Source organism: Microtus pennsylvanicus, chromosome 4 (genome assembly GCF_037038515.1).
Source record: "Microtus pennsylvanicus isolate mMicPen1 chromosome 4, mMicPen1.hap1, whole genome shotgun sequence".
In the NCBI taxonomy this organism is placed as follows: Eukaryota; Metazoa; Chordata; class Mammalia; order Rodentia; family Cricetidae; genus Microtus; species Microtus pennsylvanicus.
The window spans coordinates 109,114,332-109,135,269 of NC_134582.1; the positions used below are offsets into that span (position 1 = coordinate 109,114,332).

The 20,938-nt window shown below is 40.0% G+C and overlaps 1 protein-coding gene across 4 annotated transcripts in view; it reads right to left on the reverse strand.

Moving 5' to 3' along the window:
• Amph (amphiphysin) overlaps positions 1 to 20,938 on the reverse strand; it is a 179,284-nt gene that overhangs the window by 83,249 nt on the left and 75,097 nt on the right. For all 4 annotated transcript variants that reach the window (XM_075970142.1, XM_075970141.1, XM_075970143.1 and 1 more), the window contains exon 2: positions 14,518 to 14,598. In XM_075970142.1, the coding sequence (XP_075826257.1) occupies positions 14,518 to 14,598 (81 nt within the window). The remainder of the gene's footprint in view (positions 1 to 14,517; positions 14,599 to 20,938) is intronic.

Genomic DNA, 20,938 nt, shown 5'->3' on the forward strand with positions numbered 1-20,938 from the left:
AGCAGGCTATATCTAGGTATACATGTGTATATACATATATGTATGCAATAACAATTGAAAAAAGGTCACAAACTTGAAAAAGATTAAAGGGGTATACTGGAGGGCTTCGAGGGAGGAAAGGGAAGGGAGAAATACTGTAATTATATTATAATCTCAAACATTTTAAAGTAAAATGAATAAATAAAATATAATTTCTTCTAGCCATACAACCTTGAGCATTTCACTTAACCTGTTTCATTCTGTTCTGCAAAATGAAGGTGATCGCAGGACTTCCTTGAGCAATAACAAAGGCTAAGCAGTGAGGTTCATGGAAGTCCTAGCAGAGTGTGCCTGGCATGTTTCATGAGTTCAGTATGTGCTCTATGTCACTATCACTACCCTACTCAGCACCTCTCAAAGGTTCAACTACGCCAAGAGCGAATGTCTCCTCAATGCTTAATGGAATTAAGATGGCTCAGTGGGTAGAAGTACCAATCCAGCAAGCCTGCCAAGCTAAGTTTGACCCCTGGAATCTAAGAAAACAGAGTGGCACACATCTATAATCCCAGCACTCTTATGCTGAGATGGAGGGAGGGACGAGAGAATCACCTGGAAGCTTGCTGGCCAAAACTGAGCAACTTGCGTTCAAAGCTTAGCAAGAGACCCAGCCTCAACAAGGGGAAGGCAAGAACCAAATTTTAAAAGTTGTCCTCTGACTGCCATACCCATGTTATAGTCATGGACCTCTCTTTCGTAATTAATAAGTAAATGAACTAAATTCTGGTCCATGCCATAATGCAGAATCTTTTCATAAGGAACATACCAAAGTTCCCAAATGACCTCCGTTGGCATTTATAATGCATCCTTGTTTTTCATTTGTACTTCTAAGTACCAAATGCACAGACAAGCTATTCAGAAAGTTTTTTATGGTTTTAAATATTGCAGTAATAAAGAGTCCAGGGGCACATAGGGGCAATTGATGCAGGTGTACAGGAAACATATAACAATAGATAAGGGAGACATTAAACTGATCTGAAAATTTACTGGCTGAGGGAACTAGAAAGTATGAATATTAACATCAGAAAAGTAATTATCCTAATTCCCAAAATGAAAGTTTCATAGCATATCTTTCATTTTCTCATATATACAGCAAAATGATAATTATAGGTCACTATGTAAATCAAGTTGATACTGTACTTACTGTCTATAATTGGCAAAGCTCTTCTTGAAGACCATTTCAAAAACAAACACCTTCATCTTTTGTCTGTGGTAGTCCAGTAGGGCTTGGAAACTTAAAAATCACAAGCTGCCTTAAAAGACTTGTAATCAGCTATGTGTTCATGGTCAAATTCATAGTCAATTAAGGAGTTATCATATCTCCTGTCTCTGTGGAAAATCAGACCAGGATTCCATCACAGGATGACTCTTCAGGGGCACAAGTCAAATGTGTGACTCAGTTCAGAAGCCAAAGTAGAATGCAGGGGATCAGCAGTTTTAAAAGATCCCCACCCGATGCTTGTCAGAAACTTTGTCCTCTCTCCATTGCATCCATTATGCTATGGGAACATCCATTGACTAGCATCCTGGCTCCAGGTTTCAGACAATTGCCATAGAGATTTCTGATAAGGCATCTTTTGTTTAGATTGTCACTCCAATGGTAGGGTCAACAATGGGATTGCAGGGTGACTCCCATCCAGATGAAACAATAGAATAGGCAGCTTATTTCCTCAGATATACAACCATCTCTGATGGTCATCCCGCAGAAGCCTAATTCTCAGCCTGTGGTACCAACATGACACAGTCCTATGCTCGGGGGCATTTAGAGAGAAGCTGCCTAACTTTTCTCACAGGTGGGTGGTGGTGTTTGTTTATTGTACTCTAAACTCTTTTGCTCTTTAGGAACCCACCACTCAGCTCCCAAATAAGTTACATATGAAGGCTTAGTCTTACTTACTTATGCCAGACCTTAACTTGGCTTGTTTCTAGCCAGTTTTTCTTATCTTAAATTATCCCACCTGCTTTGCTTCTGGACCTTTCCCTCTTCTTACTTTCACTCTTACTTCTGGCTGGGTGGGTGGCTGGGTGACTGGGCCCCTATTGTCCTCCTCTCCTCCTTTGCTTGCTCCTTCTTCTTTCCAGATTTCTTCTATTTGTTCTCTCTGCCTTCCAGCCCAATCTATCCTTTCTCCTACCTCACTATTGGCCAATCAGCTCTTTATTAGACCGTCAGGTGTTTTAGACAGGCAAGCAATCACAGATTCACAAAGTTAAACAAATGCAGCATAAACAAAAGTAACACATTTTAAAATAACTTTCCACAACAGGTGGAAGTGGAGATATTTATAGTCAGTCTCTCAGTAGATTTTGAAGAACGAAAAACCAAACCCTCTTCAGTTGTCATGATTGGGTAACAGATAATCAAAGACAACTAACAGACAATGATATATCACAAGAAGTCTTTAGAGAATAACATGAAGGTCCTCCTCCAGGGACAGTCTCTTCACCTGGGAACAGGCACCACAGGAAACAGCACCAGCAATGGTGCTAGAAATGTCTTTAGTCTCACTGACTGAAATTTCAGTTCATTTTCAAGCTTTTGATTTATAAAGGATAAAATGGTGGGGGCAGGTCAGAGACACATATGAGTAAGGAGGTAAGATGGTCAGGTTATCTAACAAATATGACAAGCTTCTTTGGATCTGGCACCATAGACAGCAAGGACACACCCATACCCATACACATTCATTCTATGCTCCCTCTCATAGGAGCCAATGTTGTTGACAACCTTAATGGGTTATAACTTTTAAGAACTCTGTCAAGATTACATAACACACACATACATACATACACATTATAAAACAAACCACTGTGACCTACCTAGGAATCTCACACCCCACCTGCCTCTCCAGGCTCTTTCCAACACATATCCTCCAGACCAGGAGCCCAACTCAAGCCAATAAACCCATCCACTCCTGCAGAGAACAGTCTTCACTCAGAACTTAGTGAGCAACTTATTTTGCTATGACTATTGTGAAATGAATATATCTCAAGCAATTAAAGACTCAGAGAAAATTACAGCGCATTTCATGGCACTTAGTATATTATTTGTCCTTTTCAGTAATATCTCCTATATTCTCACTGAGCTTGGAGAGACCAGTTGGAAATTACTGCTGTCAAGAGGAGGCACAGAAATCACTTACTTTTCTAAATATATTAATTGTGGTTAGTGTATACTCATACACCAAACTGAAGAAATTATAAGAGAAAATTGTATCATGAGGCTGGAAAGCAGTAGCATTGTTTAAAGACTGTTTCTTCTGATTATTGATTGAACTGTCAAAAGAAATACTTCTGTAAACTAAAGTAAAGCTTACCCAAAACAAGAGTAATATCAGATGGCCCATCCCCTTTTCTCCAGTCCCTAAAGATTTAATGCTTATGTGCTCTCAGATATGAATTCCTTTGATGGGCATTTACGTATAGGGAACTTAATCTCTACCTACTACCTGAGACGAGCTGTCCAGCTCCTCCTCAAGTTAATCGTTCAACTTGGGTATGCCAGCCCTCTTTCTCCTATCTGGATGTAGACCTGATGATGAGCCTTATGATAGATCAACACATTTTCCTTTGGAAATAAAAGGATCCCATTATCATCTATGTTTGTTGTCTTAAACAATGTTTCCTTTGCTCTACTTTCTTTCTCTACTGTAGTCTTATCTTACAGATTATAGCTCTGCTAAGGAGCAGAACTTGAGAACTAAGCTCTTCAAGTGTCCTCGTGTACATACACACTGATGGATTTGCTCCTCAGTTACCTGCATTTCCATCACTCTTGAATTTTTTGAGAAGACAGTATAATTTACCTATGGATTGCATTCTGATTTGGTGTGGAATGTAAGGATCTTTAATAGCAGTGACTTTATCTGTTCTTTTCTTGAAGTTTCCTAATGGCCTAGCTAAGCTCCTGGCATAGAAAGGCTTCAGTGTTTGCTCATTTCTGTTCTAAATATGCTTCCACATAATACCACCCATCAAAACCCGACAAATGACCTTGGCAGTTGGCAACAGCTTGCATGTTGTAACCTTTTGTGGACTAAGGTGATGCTCAATATTATAGTGCTCCTGATAAAACTAGAGTGAAGTATCCTGCAGGAACCTTTCAGAAATGCTGATCTGCTATGGAATAACTCACGACAATTGAGTTTTTATATTAATAGATATCAAGTATAAATTCAGGCAACAGGATTCTCACAGTTTTCTCAGAAGAATTAATAGCATACAAATGCTTTGTAAGAATGTGTTTTTCTTTCAGAAACAAATGAACTTTCTCTGAAACACCAAGTATACTTTCATTAATAATTTTATCTTGAGGATTTTATATATATATGAATATATAATGAAATATGATTATATCTACCTGCCATTTATTCCTTCTTTCTAACTTCCCCCATGACCTTCAACACTTTTCCCTCAAAACTTCTAAGTTACATAGCTAGACAGCCAGGGGAGAACTCAGGGGAGCAGCACATGCAAGAAGGTCTATATTTTCTATTTTAAAAATACATACATGTAGTGAGGTACACTTCCGAACACAGAGAAATTTATGGTGGAGAGGTTTCTGGAAAAGTGCAGAGTAGAACGCATCCCTCCACACTCCATGTCACCCTTTACTACTAGCCCTGAGGTGAGAGGAAATGCCACGCACCCCACACAGTTTCACGTTGTTTTCTGGAATCATGGACCACTTGTTCTCTGTGGGAGATGCCCCATGGCCATACGTTTCTGAAAAAGCTTCTTGCTGAAATGTCACCACAGTGAGTGGTACCGTTGGAAACCACGGTAGATCTTCATCTTGCAATCAGCCATCCTTTCCCTCTGCTTAAAACAGCCTTCCAGGGTGCATCATAGGCACAGCCCAATCCAGTGTAAACCTAAAGGTTGTTTATTTACAGGTTGAAACCTGGACATCAGTCCCTTTGTCATATGCCCGTAGCCTCCTGCTAAGTAAACACCATGGATTTGTTGGCATGACCTTTCAAATACGTTGACTGCTCTGACTGGACAAAGTTCTGCTATACAGTGATGATACAACTTGGCTAATTTATTTTCTACATTCCATGGCCGTAAGCAAACGATTCCTTTTTCTCAACATGACCTGGAATAATACTTACTGAGGTAATGTACTCCAAGTAGACAACAGGAAAAAAAAAGCATGTTCTATAAATAAAAAAACCTGTAATTTGTGCCAGAGCTTGCCTGACTTGAGTGGGCCCTCATCCCAGCACTGAGGATGCTACCCTGACTTCTCCTACTGGCCAAGATGGAACAGGGTAATTAGAGTCAACTCCAGCATGCGGTAGGATTTACTGCTTCACTTCTCTTGAGAATTTTCTAAAACAATGCAAAATAAAAGAATATGACTCATTACAAATAAAATGGTCTGGGATCTTTAGAGTCAGAGTATGAAGTTGCACAAAAAATATCTTAAGCAGGGATCTCACTCCTAAAAAACTAAGAAATTTCATCTTGCTAGACAGTGCTTCTCAACATGTGGGTCATGATCCTCTCTGGCAAAACCACTATCTCCAGAAAATGATTATAATACAATTCATAATAATAGCAAAACTACAGTTATGAAGTAGCAATGAAAATAGTGTTATGGTTGGGGCTCACCACAACATGAGGAACTATATTAAAGGGTCACAGCATTAGAAAGAGTGAGAACTACTGCAGGATCAATACGAACAAGCCATGCATTTTCGCTAATTGTCTAACTCTTAAAATACAAAAGCAGACTACTCCAATCACAGTGGTTAAAGGTCATGTTACCAAATCCATGATGTTCACCTAAGAGTATACCACACATGTGTGAAGAAGTGACTTCATGCTCAGTTCATACTAGATTAACTAACTTTCTAAGACATTAATAATAATTACAATTCAGTGTATATATGTATATATAGGGGCTTTTAAGTTTAATATAGTGCAGCCATGTGTCAACTCTGTACCATAGGCACTTTTAAACAATCTTCATTATAAAATGTAATTAGTTGATATTAATAACCAAGGTATTTTCCTGTTGAAAAGACAACATTAGCAGAAGTGAAAAGAACCAGCTCTCTGAAGACACCGTACCGGGCAAGAGGGACTCTCACCTGGTGAGCTGAGTAGGTAGGGGTTCATAATCAGCAATCCTCCAGAGTGGAAGGAAGGAGAGGGGACAGTGGTATAATTCAGCTACAGTTAGGTCATGGTGTACCACTCTCCACCAGTGGCACACAGGGGAAAGAGGGATGCAACTCGTGTTAGACGATCTGATATAAAAAGAAAGTTGTATAAATAAATATTTGAATAGAGATTACTGAGTAACAAGTGTCTCACTCTCAAAGGAGGTACAAATACGGGAGGGAAGAAGATTCAAATTTATCAAGAGGTATTGGCTTGTTTAACAGTTGCAGATTGAATTGCAGCGCTTCCTCATGTTTTCTACAGGAGTTTATGAAATTGATATTAATTCTACTTTAAGGATCTTGGGTCTCCAGCAGACAACATGGGCTTAGAACATTTTTTTAAATCAAACTTTAAATCGCAAATTTACTTTTTCTAATGCTTTTTATCGATTGCTTATCCCATCTTAGTGGTTTGTGGCTATGGAGGAATGGGCCCGTTTTGGTTGTTAAATGTTGAAATACAGAGTTGACTGCAGTATCCTCTTACTATATTTTAACTGACTACAGAGTCTAAAATGAGAATCTTTCGTTTCTCAGATTGGTGATTTGTTTTCGTTGTTGTTGTTCCTCTTGCCTAAAGATTTATCGATTCTATTGATTGTTCCAAAGATCCAGCTTTTTGTTTCATATATCTTTCACCGCTTTCTTATTTTCAGGATCATCGATTTATGTTCTTAGTCTTGCTTGTTCAGGTTTATTTTGTACTTCTAATTTCTGGAGGTAAGAACGAGATTAATGATTTGAGATTGTTTCTTGCTCCCAAAGTAGGCATTTAATCTTCTAAGTCTCCTTGCAGAGAAAATGCTTTCATCTTTAAGGCTTATAGTGGATCAGATTTCCCGAACAAACCGTCTTCATTCTACTCCAACAGCCTCACTCTGGAGTGCTAATGCTGACTAAAAATTTCCTGTGTAAACCATAGGACCTAGAAAGACCTTCATTCAATTTATTCTTCCTAAAATGCAAGCACATGTGCAACCTACTTTAGCAGGATGTGCAGCTTCTGTTGTCATGGCAACCTGAAGGCCTTGGGCACTCTATTTCAGCACTTGGTGCCATGTGCATCACAGACAAGTCCTTTCCACTGGCTAGATCCCATGTATGTGCCAGATAAGCCACAGTATGACCAACAAAACTATTCCATATGTCAAGGTGCTAAAACTAGTGACTGCCAATAGTATTAGAAGGCCGGAGAACTAACCAGAGAAAGCAGCAGAAAACTCTGTATGAGCGATGTATTGATTGTGCCAATGTACAGGGCCTCCATGTACCGTCCTGGACCAGGATCATTGACATTACTTAGAGGTGTGTCAGAAATGCATTCTTAAGGCTGTCCCCAGACCTATGAAAATCCAGACTCTGGGATTCAGCCCAGGGAACTATGCTGTGCTAAGGACTTTCGGGGGATTCTGAAAGAGCCAAGTTCTGACCAACATTGCTCTCAACTCAACAAATGAGGTTCTTAATCCAACTCTAGAAGGTTTCATGACCAGAAAGGAAGATTTGTTGTCTGATGAGATTCACTAGGCTGTGATTTAGAACCAGGTCGTTATGCCATATAGACCAGATGGGCTCATGTTTAATCATGGGAGAGACTAGCTCAGGAAAAAAAGTCATTGTTCATATTTAATGAAAGGTGAATGAATGCAGAAACATGTATACATTAAGGCTTATTGTTAGAAAAAATGCTCCAAATACATACGCTAGGCCTAGCTATTTAACCAAACTGCCAGCATTTCAGAACAGAAATGTAATTTACCATAATAAAATGGTAAGTTTTAATTTGTATGTCAGCACACAGGGAAATATACTTTCTATTTATGTGCCTTTAAAAAACGTATTTTCAACACACTGAAACTGATAGAAGAGAAAGTGGGAAGTACCCTACAACAGATGGGCACAGGAGATTGCTTCCTATGTATAACCCCAGCAGCACAGACATTAAGGGCCTCATTGAATAAATGGTACCTCCTGAGACTGAGAAGCTTCTGTAAAGCAAAGGACACTGTCACTAAGACAGAAAAGCAACCCACTGACTGGGAGAAGATCTTCACCAACCCCACAACTGACAAAGGTCTGATCTCCAAAATATATAAAGAACTCAAGAAACTAGACCGTAAAAGGCTAATCAACCCAATTATAAAATGGGGCACTGAGCTGAACAGAGAACTCTCAACAGAAGAAGTCCAAATGGCCAAAAGACACTTAAGGTCATGCTCAACTTCCTTAGCGATCAGGGAAATGCAAATCAAGACAACTTTAAGATACCATCTTACACCTGTCAGAATGGCTAAAATAAAAAACACCAATGATAGCCTTTGCTGGAGAGGTTGTGGAGAAAGGGGTACACTCATCCATTGCTGGTGGGAATGCAAACTTGTGCAACTACTTTGGAAAGCAGTGTGGTGGTTTCTCAGGAAATTCGGGATCAACCTACCCCTGGACCCCAGCAATACCACTCTTGGGAATATACCCAAGAGAGGCCCTATCATACAACAAAAGTATATGCTCTACTATGTTCATAGCAGCATTGTTTGTAATAGCCAGAACCTGGAAACAACCTAGATGCCCTTCAATGGAAGAATGGATGAAGAAAGTATGGAATATATACAGATTAGAGTACTACTCAGCAGTAAAAAACAAGGACTTCTTGAATTTTGCATGCAAATGGATGGAAATAGAAAACACTATCCTGAGTGAGGTAAGCCAAACCAAAAAAGAGGAACATGGGATGTACTCACTCATATTTGGTTCTAGCCATAAATAAAGGACATCAAGCCTATAATTCGTGATCCTAGAGAAGCTAAATAAGAAGGAGAACCCAAAGAAAAACATATAGGCATCCTCCTGAATATTAACCTTCATCAGGTGGTGAAAGGAGACAGAGGCAGAGACCCACATTGGAGCACCGGACAGAAATCTCAAGGTCCAAATCAGGAGCAGAAGGAGAGAGAGCACGAGCAAGGAACTCAGGACCGCAAGGGGTACACCCACACACTGAGACAATGGGGATGTTCTATTGGGAACTCACCAAGGCCAGCTGGCCTGGGTCTGAAAAAGCCTGGGATAAAACCGGACTCGCTGAACATAGCGGACAATGAAGACTACTGAGAACTCAAGAACAATGGCAACGGGTTTTTGATCCTACTGCACGTACTGGCTTTGGGGGAGCCTAGGCAGTTTGGATGCTCACCTTACTAGACCTGGATAAAGGTGTGTGGTCCTTGGATTTCCCACAGGGCAGGGAACCCTGATTGCTCTTTGGGCTGACGAGGGAGGGGGACTTGTTTGGGGGAGGAGGAGGGAAATGGGAGGCGGTGGCGGGGAAGAGACAGAAATCTTTAATAAATAAATAAATTTTAAAAAATGTATTTTCTAATTATTTTTGGGGAGGGGGAGGGGGTTGACACAGGGTTTCTCTGTGAAACAGCTCAGGCTGTTCCAAAACTGTAGACAAGGCTGGCCTCAAACTCATAGAGATCTGGCTGCCTCTGCCTCCCAAGTGCTGCAATTAAAGATGTTCACCTCCACTGCCTGACTATATATGATGACATTTTTTCTTTGAATATGTCATAAGTGTATCTTCATAGATACACATAATAAACATCTTTTTCATCTCAGAACTGGAAATAAGCTCTAAGGAATATAGTCAAGAGTCAGCAAATGTGTTCAACTTCAGAGCCCTGTGGAAGTTAAAAAGGTAAAACATGATCTGTGACTCAGGGAAGCCAGCAGTTACCAGGGGAGCCTAGTAGCTAGAGTCTGCAATTGCAGCTGAAATGATGTCAAGGTCCCAGGATTTTTTATTCTTCTTATTGTACAGGTTGAGCATCTTTACTCAGAACATCTAAAATCTGAAAGACTATGAAGTGGAAACTTTTTTAAAGTTATGAATTCAAAAATATTTAAAAGATTTTGGATTTTCAGATAAATGATGTAAAGTAAAATCTATACAAATATTTTTGAATTTTTGAGTCCCCAAGATCTGAAACACACCTGGTCCTAAGCATTGCACCAAAAGCAGACACCCTGGAGCGTGGCTGCGAAGGAAGCAGGAACCACCTGCGCCACCGTGGCCCTTCACAGAGAAAATGGAGACACATGAAACCCGGTTCTCTCTTCCAGCATTGGAACCCTGCTGTGGAATCTGACCTGGATGACTGTGCTCACACCGCTATCACCTAGATGATGTGATCTGACAGCTGCCAACGTGGGTCCCACCAACCCACTGGCTCTTTTGTTATCCTAGCAGATTAGCCAGAGGTGAGCTTATTAGCAGGAAGGGTGAGTTTATTAGGCAGGAAAAAAGAAATGTCACGGTCCCTCCTCCACTTAGTAAAGGGTCTATCAGCAGGCAGCCAGGTGCACTGAAAATAATTGGTGCCCACACCAATTAATTTTACTTGTTAGAAACTCTGAAAAAAAGGGAAATGTCAGGAAAAAGAAAATGACCTCTGGAGAGGGAGGATTAACATCAGATTGTGTTGCTTCCTGTTGGATTAGCTCTCATCATGGAAAATTCCAAACTTCATAGGAAAGTTCACTGATTATGTTTGCTGTTCTACCCTCCTTTCTCCTTCCTCTTAATCCTAATTAAGCAGTTTGAAATCTGGGCCACAAAAACTGCAAGTGGAGTCCAACAGATCAGTAGGACCACACCTTTCATACAATACAGTCCATCTCAAACAAACCATATTTTAGAAAAAGAGACAAGATTTAAAAAAAAATGTGGGTCTGAAATAAATTAAATCTAAGCTCCAAACCAGAGACCCAGGACAGAACTCATGCAACCTTTATTTCAACACAGACCAATAGAGACACACCAGCAACTATGTTTATTCCAACACAGACTAGTAGAGACATACCAGCAATTGTGAGGATGTCTATGTTACAAAAGAGAATTTTAAAACATTTATTGTCACATGACCAAAGTGTATAAATAAAAATTCAATTCATAATCTACTGTCAATCCACCATTGGTGATTGAAAACTACATATTTGTTGGAAGAACGTGAACTCTAGGCTGTCTAGGTTAGACAATGCCTCTGGGAGTCTGTCTTTGGGTACTAAGTCACCAGGATACAACATTAAGAATACTAGGCTTTGTAGAGATGACTGCAGTCTTGGTAGGTCATTCGCTCCTGAACACCAAACAACCCTTTTCCAGCACACACAACAGATGTGAATTAGAAATTCTGTTAGTCATATTTTCCTTCTGTTTGTATGTTTAAGACTAGATTTCCCTGTGCAGCTTTGGTGCCTGTCCTGACATTATCTCTCGTAGATCAGGCTGGCCTTGAACTCACTGAGATTTGCCTGTCTCTGCTTCCCTTGTGCCTTGGGGAATGAAAAACGTGCCCCACCTTGGCCTGGCCAGATTTTCTTTTCTTTTTTCTTTTTTTTCTTTCTTTCTTTTTTTTTTTTTTTTTTTTTGTATTTTTCGAGACAGGGTTTCTCCGTAGCTTTTGGTTCCTGTCCTGGAACTAGCTCTTGTAGACCAGGCTTTAATCACCCTGATCAAATACTTGAGAGGGAAAAGAAATTAAGTAAGGATTTAGGCTAATTGTTCCAACTGTTTCAGAACATGGTAGCTGGTTCTAATGTTTCTAGGTTATGGTGAGGCAGAACGGTAATGCAGAAGCAGGCAGAGAAACAAAGTTGCTCACTTCATGGAAACCAGAAAGTGAAGAATGCCTAAACATTAAATAAAGGCCTCCTATTTGCTGATCTCACTCCATTCAGAAGGCTTCCTTCCTCTTAAGAAATAGCTTCATAAACAGAGGTTTGTTCTACTAACCAGGGTGTTTAACAATCCAATCAAGTAGACAAGTAAGAATGACCATTGCAATTACCAACATATTTTAAAAGTAAAAAAGATCATGTTCTCTGTAAAATCTTGTTCTCATTAAATTAAAAATTCCTTGGGCCTAACTATGGTTCTCAAAGTGGAGGGTTTTTTTTTTTTCCATTGAAAATAACTATCGGGCTGAAGAGATGGCTCAGCAGTTGAGAGCACTGGCTGCTCTTCCAAAGGACCTGGGTTCAATTCCAGCACCCACATGTCAGCTCACAACTGTATGTAACTCCAAGATCTGACACCCTCAGACAGACAAGCATGCAGGCAAAACACCGATGCACATAAAATAAAAATAAATTAAAAAAAAATAATCCCTCTCCTTACTCCCCTCTCTTCTCCTTCTCCTTCCTTCTCTGCCTCTAATACACAGAGAAGAACAAGGCATCATCTGTCTCCACTCCATGAAAAGACTGTAAACCAACTCTTTCTGAATCCAATAGGAAACATCAAGAAAAACACGTAGAAATGTGACGCTTTAACATAAAAATATTTTCAAAACGAAACCAATGTGATTCTCAAAGACTCAAGTAACTCTGTGCCCCCTGTCCAGTCTATATCATTATTATAAAGTAAAATTGTTCTTTACATTTTACCAACTTTCTGAGTTTTACCCAGATCTTCAATCAGTTATTATTCTCAAGTGAGCCAATGTACAAGCTTTCAAGAATGATTATCAGCCCATTGCCTCATCACATTTGAGAAGTCTATGCAGTAACAAGAATTGAGGGGGAACAGGGCGGTGGTGATACACGACTTCAATCCAGCACTCAGGAGGCAGCGGCAGGCAGATCTCTGAGTTCAAGGCTAGCCTGGCTTACAGTGTGAGTTCCAGGGCAGCCAGGGCTACACAGAGAAACCCTGCCTTGAAAAAAATGGAGGTGGAACAGCAAAGTGAAGCTACCCCAGATTTTTCTCCAAGAGGCACAAACCATTTATCTAATGTAATTGATGATATAATAGACTATACTTTTCTCTAGTATCTTAAACAAAAAAAAATTCTGACTTGGTTTAGAATTTTTTTTAAAAAGTCCATGAAATGGACAATTATAATTATAGTTGGAAAATGCACAATGCCACCTAGAAATAAATACATTATAGACCAGGACAGTTTTTCAGCTAAAATTCTAGGAAACTTAAAAATGCCAGAAAAGTGATAGGCTGAAAATCCAATGAAAAAGCTAATTGGAACCACAATGATTGACTAGACAAGTAGATTGAGTTTTGAAGACTAGATCATAAATCCTCAAGAAGGGAAAACAGCTCTAAGACTGAGTCACTTCCTCAATTTAAATCTAGTTTCCAAAAGCAGACATTGAGAGTTGTCTAGAAAAGGAAGAGGACAGTGATCTACAAGTTTCCTTGTGGAGTGCTATTCAAGGTCAGGAAATGTGGGAGAATGGTGCAGAGGAAAAACAGATGTTGACACATAGAATCTACTGTCCTGGGGGACAATAGGTACAATTTATGCCATGGGCCCATATCTACCATATCTACATGTACATACACATGGGGGGTTGCATATGTGTATTGTGTAGGCAGAAGGACAACCTAAGGTACCATCCTCAGAAATACTATCAAGTCCTCTCTCTGAGACAGGTCTCTCTTTGGCCTGAATCTCACCTGTTAGGGTAGACTTGGCAGACAAAAAAACCCCAGGGATTCCCATGTCTCTGTCTCCCTCACCCTGGGATTATATGTGTGCACCATCATGTCCTGCATTTTCATATGTGTGATAAAAGTTAGACTCACCTCCTCTTGCTTGTTAGGTAAGCACTTTGCTGATGGAGTCATTTCCCCAACCCCAAAATGCATAGTCTTAAGAACACACTAACTGAAATCGTTTGATAGACTGTGTAATGCCTTTCTAGGATTCTGAGGAAAATGGAGTGCCCAAAACACGATCTTTCCATTATCTTAGCCATCTTATTGAAAAGGTTGAGAGTAGCGAAATATAATATCCTGAAACTATACTCCAAACTTGCTGTCGATAACTGCTGCCTCCCCTCTTGTCTTCCACAGAATACAGAACTATCGAGTACACCTTCACGGTATGTTAGTCCACTTTCTATTGCCAGCAACACAGGATCACAGACTAAGTACAGTATAAAGACCTGAGATTTACTTTAGCTTGTACTTCTTGGGTACATGGGGTAATGACAAGCTTACTGGCAGAGACCTGAGGCAGCTCAGAGTCACATGACAAGAGTCAGAAAGCATGTATCTCTGGTCTCTATCCATCTTCTTATAAATCCACCGGAATGACTTTTCCTAATCCTAACCACTTCTGAAAGGCCTTGCCTCTAAACACCATAGTAGATTAAATTGAGACCTTAAGACTTCACAGTGGGGATTAACTTCCAACACAGGAGCTTTGGGAGTGATCCAAAGCAACACCAAACATGAAAACACAAACGATTCTTCCTCCTGCAGAAACTTAGGAGCTGGACTCACCTCTTGCCGTTTGAAGTTCTGAACATATTCTTCGAACTGTTCGTCTTTCGTTTCATCCGCTTTTCCCAGCTTCTGGAGGACCTAGTTTGGGACCCAAACAAAATAATTTGACTTAACAGTGTTTCTAAAGCAGCTTGTTTAGTAGAGACTTCTGCTGTTCTCTAAGGGGTCTGAGCAGAAGCCACCCTCAACACTCTAGTTGTTCTTCTGTGGAGGTGTTGTACTTGGTGGCTTTGGAGCTGAATAGACTTGAACTGTGTGATTTTAAGCAAGCACCAAGGTGGCATTGCAGTTGTTTGCTTACATATGAATTCCTCTAGGAGTCTATGCATAACTTTAAGACTGAAGCTAAGCTTGATGTGTCATTTTGTTTCCAGAAGCTAGCAAAATGCATGATGTACAATGGGTGCCCAGCTATGTGTTAGTGAAGCAAAGCTATATACTGAAGTGTGCCTTCTAGTGATGGCATTCAATTTTCCTGCCCCTGTTCTGATATAGTCTTAATTCAATGAACGTCAAAGTGGCCATGGGTATACAATTATTTTATAACCCCACGCTAATCATTGGATACACAAAAATATAAAACAAATAAATCAGGTTGCAGCATTTATCCCAGGAACATCTGACAGTCTAGTAGAATATAAGGTATGTTCACAAAATCAAAGCAGAGTTAATGTACTATAAGCAATACAAGGATGTTATAGAGTGTTGTAACAATATCTGTAGAGCCAAAGGCTTCAGAAAATACTCTGTGAAGACTGTTTTTAATCTGTTGTGAGGAATTCCAACTGACAGGAATGTGGCAGAATTCATGCCAGGCAATGAAGGGGGTCTAAGCAAATTCACAGGAAGAATGATTGTGTCTAGAACACAAGGACAAGATGCCAAGGGTAAGATTTCTTGAAGACACAGGAAGTCGCATGAGGATGAAGCAGAGAGCATGAGTGCCACAGTAGCCTTCACTATTTGTCATCATTGTCCTTATATCTCACTTTTAAACACTGACTTCTTCAAGAATATGGAAACTCTATAAGCACTGTCTTCTAGAAATTTACCTCATGACATCCTATGGTATCATCAAACTTCACTAAAACCTCTATACAAAGATCCACATTCATCAAAACACGTGGGATTGGTGACTGGAGGGAGCTTAGCTTGAATTTAGAGTCTTATATTTTTGTTATTATTATTGATTCAGAGATCAAGAAAAGCAATGGAAGTCACACTTGCAACAGAAGCAAACTTGAACAACCAAGGGAGTCTCGGGTTCTCATCTTCTGTGTTTTCTAAACCTCAAGGTTTTAAGATGATTTTTGACTTTACAGTTGTTTGAACTTTTGTCTCGTCATTTAAAAAAAAATGTTTTAGAAAGAAATCTACCAAATTACCTATGGCTACTCAAATATAGACACACACACATAGACATGTGTACAGGCACACACGAGCATAAAGGTGATGAGGGAAGGCAGCTGGCAGGTACCACCTAGTGTTCCCCTAGTTCTCAAAGTCCACAAACCCAACCCTCTTCAGACACTCTGTATCACAGGACTGGCTAGGTTAAGTCAACCCCTCATCTGTTGACAGCAGCATGCAGGCAAGGGATGCTACCGGTCTCTTCTGAGCAAGAGGAGCTGCCAAATGATCAGCTCTACAACCTGCTAGAGCAGTGAACAGGCACTCACTTAAATATGTATTGCACACCCTCTACGAACCTGAAATTGCGGAGGTAATTGACCATTACGCTCATCCTCAAGACAATTTTGTGTGGCACCTATTTTACCCATTTGACATCTGAAAGATTAGGACCACATAGATAAGTGAGTTACCTCTTGGAAACTTTCAGGAAACTCACCTTTCTACAGGGCAATGTCTCTGTCATCATCAGTATGGTCTTTTCCTTCTCAAGGAAAGCAGGTAAGACCTACATATCAAATCTAATATTCCTACGTTTGTGGATGAAATATATTAAGGCCACTGGGCTTTAAGAAGCACGTGTCTTGCTCATACTCTCCCTCCTTCCACTCTTCAACTGGACCTTGGGAGCTCCAAGGTGGGTCTCTGTCTCTGTTTCCATCTGTTGTTGGATGAAGGTTCTATAATATTTAAGAAAAATCACTCTGACTACAGGGCAAAACCAGTTCAGTCACCCTCTCTATTGCTTAAGGTCTTAGAAGTCAAAACCATGAGCAGTTCACCCACTGAGACAATGTGCCTGAGCTAATGGGAGCTCAACAACTCCAACTGGACTGGGAATAAATGAGCATGGGATTAAACCAGTCCCTCTGAATGTGTTTGACAGTTGGGGCAGACTGAGGGGCCAATGACAATGGCACTGGGATTTGTCTCTACTGCATGTACTGGCTTTTGGGGATCCTATTCTCTTTGGATGTATACCTTGCTCAACCTGGATATAGTGAGGAGGGCCTTGGACTTTCCACAGGGCAGGGTGCCTTGCCCTCTCTTAAGATTGGAGGGGGGAGAGGGTGTGTGGAGGGAGTGAGAGGAGGGGAGGAAGTGATAATTTCGATTTATATTTTTAAAGTAATAAAATAAAAAAATAAAGTATTTTGTTGATAATTTTTGTTCTCCAGAGGGAAGAGTAGAGAAGCATGTGTCTTACCAGCTACCTGACTGTAATAGTGGGAAGATCATGGACAGACTCCTGCTTGAAGCTCTTCACTGATATTTCAAATCGTGGTTCCTCATATCTCATGTTTTAAGAATAATGTGATATAAATGAGACAAGACTAGAAAACAACCATGAAACAGCTCCTCCATGTAAAAAGCATTTTCAGCTTAACAGCGTCATTGCAAATGACAACACACACAGAACTCTCAGTTGCAGTGGTTCCGGATCTTGGTTCTGGCCACATGAGGTAGCTGTATCCACAGAAGAGAGCCAAAAAGGGAGGAGGGACAGGGAAACTAACCTTTTCCAGGAACATTTTCACTCTAGTGGCCACACTGGGACCCTGTGCGCTCTATTTCAACTGACCCTGAAAACAGCCTACGCATCCTTGAGCTGATGAATAAGCTGAGACTTACAGAAAAGAACACCTGTGCAAAATCACTTCCTTTGTAAGTACCATATCCCATTCCCTAAGACGCCTTTACCATAAAGATAGTATCACCCCAAGGCACTGACACTGTAAAATGGAGACTTAGAATACCAATCCTGGAATATCAGTGCCAAACTTGTTTAGATTTCAGACTTAACGTGCTCCAAAGAAGTGGTCTCCATGACAGGTCTTAAATAGTTTGCCTTTCTTTCAAAGTCCCTCAGTAGAACCCCACTATGGGTTCCCTAATTCATCATGAACCAAGTCTGAGTTTCTTGTGATTGGTGACAAAGTTGCAATGCCCCTGACATTATGTACAGAAGAAGAAATGTTTGTTCTACAAGCTGCCATATGGTAGTGCCTCAGAAATCCTGACTTTTAACAACATTGAAACCTGATCAATCTACCTGTAACCTTAGAACAGTTAGTAAATTTATTATTTAGGCATGAACGAAACACATTGGCCATCTATATTTTTTCCATTTACTGAAAATGATTTTTTTCTCAAATATCTAGAGGAAGGTTTCTTCTGGGTCTACTCCTCCCATCCAGATCTAACCCCTTTCTGTCTGTCAATAAAAAACAGTCTTCTAATTAATAAAATAAAATAACTAATACATCAGAATAGGAAAGTACAAACATACAGAAATGTAAGAGTCCCAGAAAAGGCACAAGAAACAGATACAGGTGCAGAGACCCCACTCATTTGCACACTCAGGAATCTCATGAAAACACAAAGCTGGAAGCCCTAATATCTAAACAAATTGCATGTAAATATATATTTAAAAGACCTGGTACAACATTGTGAGACAAGGAGCCTTCAAAGATGTTAAGTTCATCTTCTGTTGGCCATCTACTGCTGGGCACACCATCCACCCTTACAAGTATGTGTTTTTGTCCTCCATGAGACTCCATTGGAGGAAACAAAAGTTTCATCTGCAGGTAAGTTATCAACTGAAGATAATGTCTGGGTTAGGGATAGAACATGTGCCATCTATAATTTAAGATCTAGCTGTAATTTTATATCTCCAAAGTTTCTTTAATCAACACTCCATTCCCACATTGACACTTTCTGCCTCCTTAAACCTATAAAATTCTCTCTTCTACCTTATAATCATGAAGCTTCCTAAATCCTCCATGAAGCTTCCACAGTTCAAGTGGGATTACCACCATTAACTTCTTCCCATTTACTATAGGAACAAAAGTGCACTTATGGGCTTTTGGTTATTTCCATAATAACTAGTTATTTGCTTGAGTTTTACTGTGTTTCAGGTTCCTTTCCAAAGATTTAAATAGGTTAATTCATTTATTCATAATGACTTTATAGCATGTGTTGCCACATTTATAGGTGAGGAGAACTAATGAATGGGAAAACACAAAGTCAGTCATTGCAGGAGTACGTTCTTATTTAAGAGAGAACTCCCATCCTATTGACCCTTGCTCTGCATGTGTCTGTCCATTGGATTTTACTCTCATAGTGTGCCTGGCTTATCTTCCAAAGATCAGGCCTTCTTAATAGCCCACCTTCTCCACAACCAACTCAGTGATAGTGAGTCACTAAGACAATCAAAAAAAATACAGGGATTAATAAACAATTTTCATTATACTGTTTGAGTTACAGTTAGTCCTATGTCTGTTCTGATTGTTTTTTTGTCAACTTCACACAAACCCAGACATATTTGGGAAGAGAGAATTTTAATTGAGAAAACGTACCCATAACATTGGTCTATAGTAAGTCTGTTATAGGGATTTTCTTAATGAGTGATTTATGTAGAAGGGCCCAGCACATTGTGGTTGATACTTCCTTGAGCTGCTGGTCCCTGTTATATAAGAACATTTGGATTTAGACTTTAATTTCATCCAGATTGACACTTTACTATTTGAGAACATAGAGTTTTAATTGTTAAATTTGCTTTTTTTTAATTTGGCAAATTGTAGATGCAAAGTTCAGCATGTACTTTCTTTCAGTGAGATTCTGCATCATTCTCCCAGATCTGCACTCATTCTCCCATGTTCCCTGAACCCAGAAGTTCCAATTTTAAAAGACTAAATAAAAAGTCAAATGGAGAGAGAGAGCAAGAACAGGACAAGTTAGAGTCTTTTGTGGTGAACTTGCATTCCATGAGCTCTCTGGCAGTGATCTCCAGGGACTGAGTTGCAAGCTCTAGTCCAATGGCAGGGTTCCTGTATTCTTTCCTAGAAAAATTATTTCTGACTAAAGTGGCCAAGCACATTACCCAAGGATTTGGAGCTCTGGTTAGATTACTTTCTCCATGGTGTGAAAGCAAAATTCTAATCAAGTTTTATGTTCCCAAAGAGGAATACAAATTCACTACTGACTGCAGCTGTGGTTGGGGAATAGCAGCTCTGTTTAATATTTTAAATTAGAAATAGGGCAGTAAGTTGGCAGCATTCAGAGGGAAAAAAAACTTGACATTTGAAGCCAGAGAGAAAAAAAATCCTTATACCACGGAAATGGCTTCTGTTAATTAAGGGAAAAGATCAAAGCAAGGTTCAGCTATGCTGATGTCTGACCCCCAAGCAGCAACACCAGTCTTGTGAGTCACAAGTAGAGAAGCTGATAAGGGCAAATGATGCGGATTGCAAAGAAGTTCAAAAGGAAGGCCACGTGGGGATGTCAAGTACATGTGTTTGTGCCTGGCTTAATGTGATGACCAGAACTATGTGTTCTTACAAAGAACCTGGAAGAATTGACCCCTGGAGCATCTTAGAGAAATGGGCACAGTGGATGAAGATGAAGACTAGACATGGTGACTCACGCTTCCTTTTCATCAGACTCTGCATGGCAATGGGAGACCTGCACAGTTAAATTAGTCTTCTGTGAGTAATGAGGTACCTTCTCTTTGCACTTTATAACTTAGCCAAAAGAAAAAGCACAGTATTATGTGAACATTATCTACTAATGAGAAGACCAAAGACTGTTCAGTACAGGCCATGGAGTACTGGTCTTCCTGCATTGCCCTACAGGAAGACGATTCACGAATTACTCTGCTCTCTCTTATAAAACATGGAAGTGTTCACTCAGATACTACAGTGTCAATAAGGTAAGCGCACCCTCACTGCTTCTCCCACCTCTTTCTACTAGGCACATACTGTGATGGTTTTCCAAGTTGAGGGTGCTGTTCCTTTTACCACTGTCTAGATGTGTTTTAGGATCTAGACAGGAGCCTTAGAACAATGATTCCTCCAACTTCTTTCAATTATTTTAATCAATGCTTGTGATCTTTACCCAGAGAAGATTTTAAAAAAAAAGATCATTAAAACACATCTTTAGTAGGTTCATGTGCCCTTGAATGTCCCCATATGTCCTAAAATATTTTTGTACAGTTACAGCATCCCTT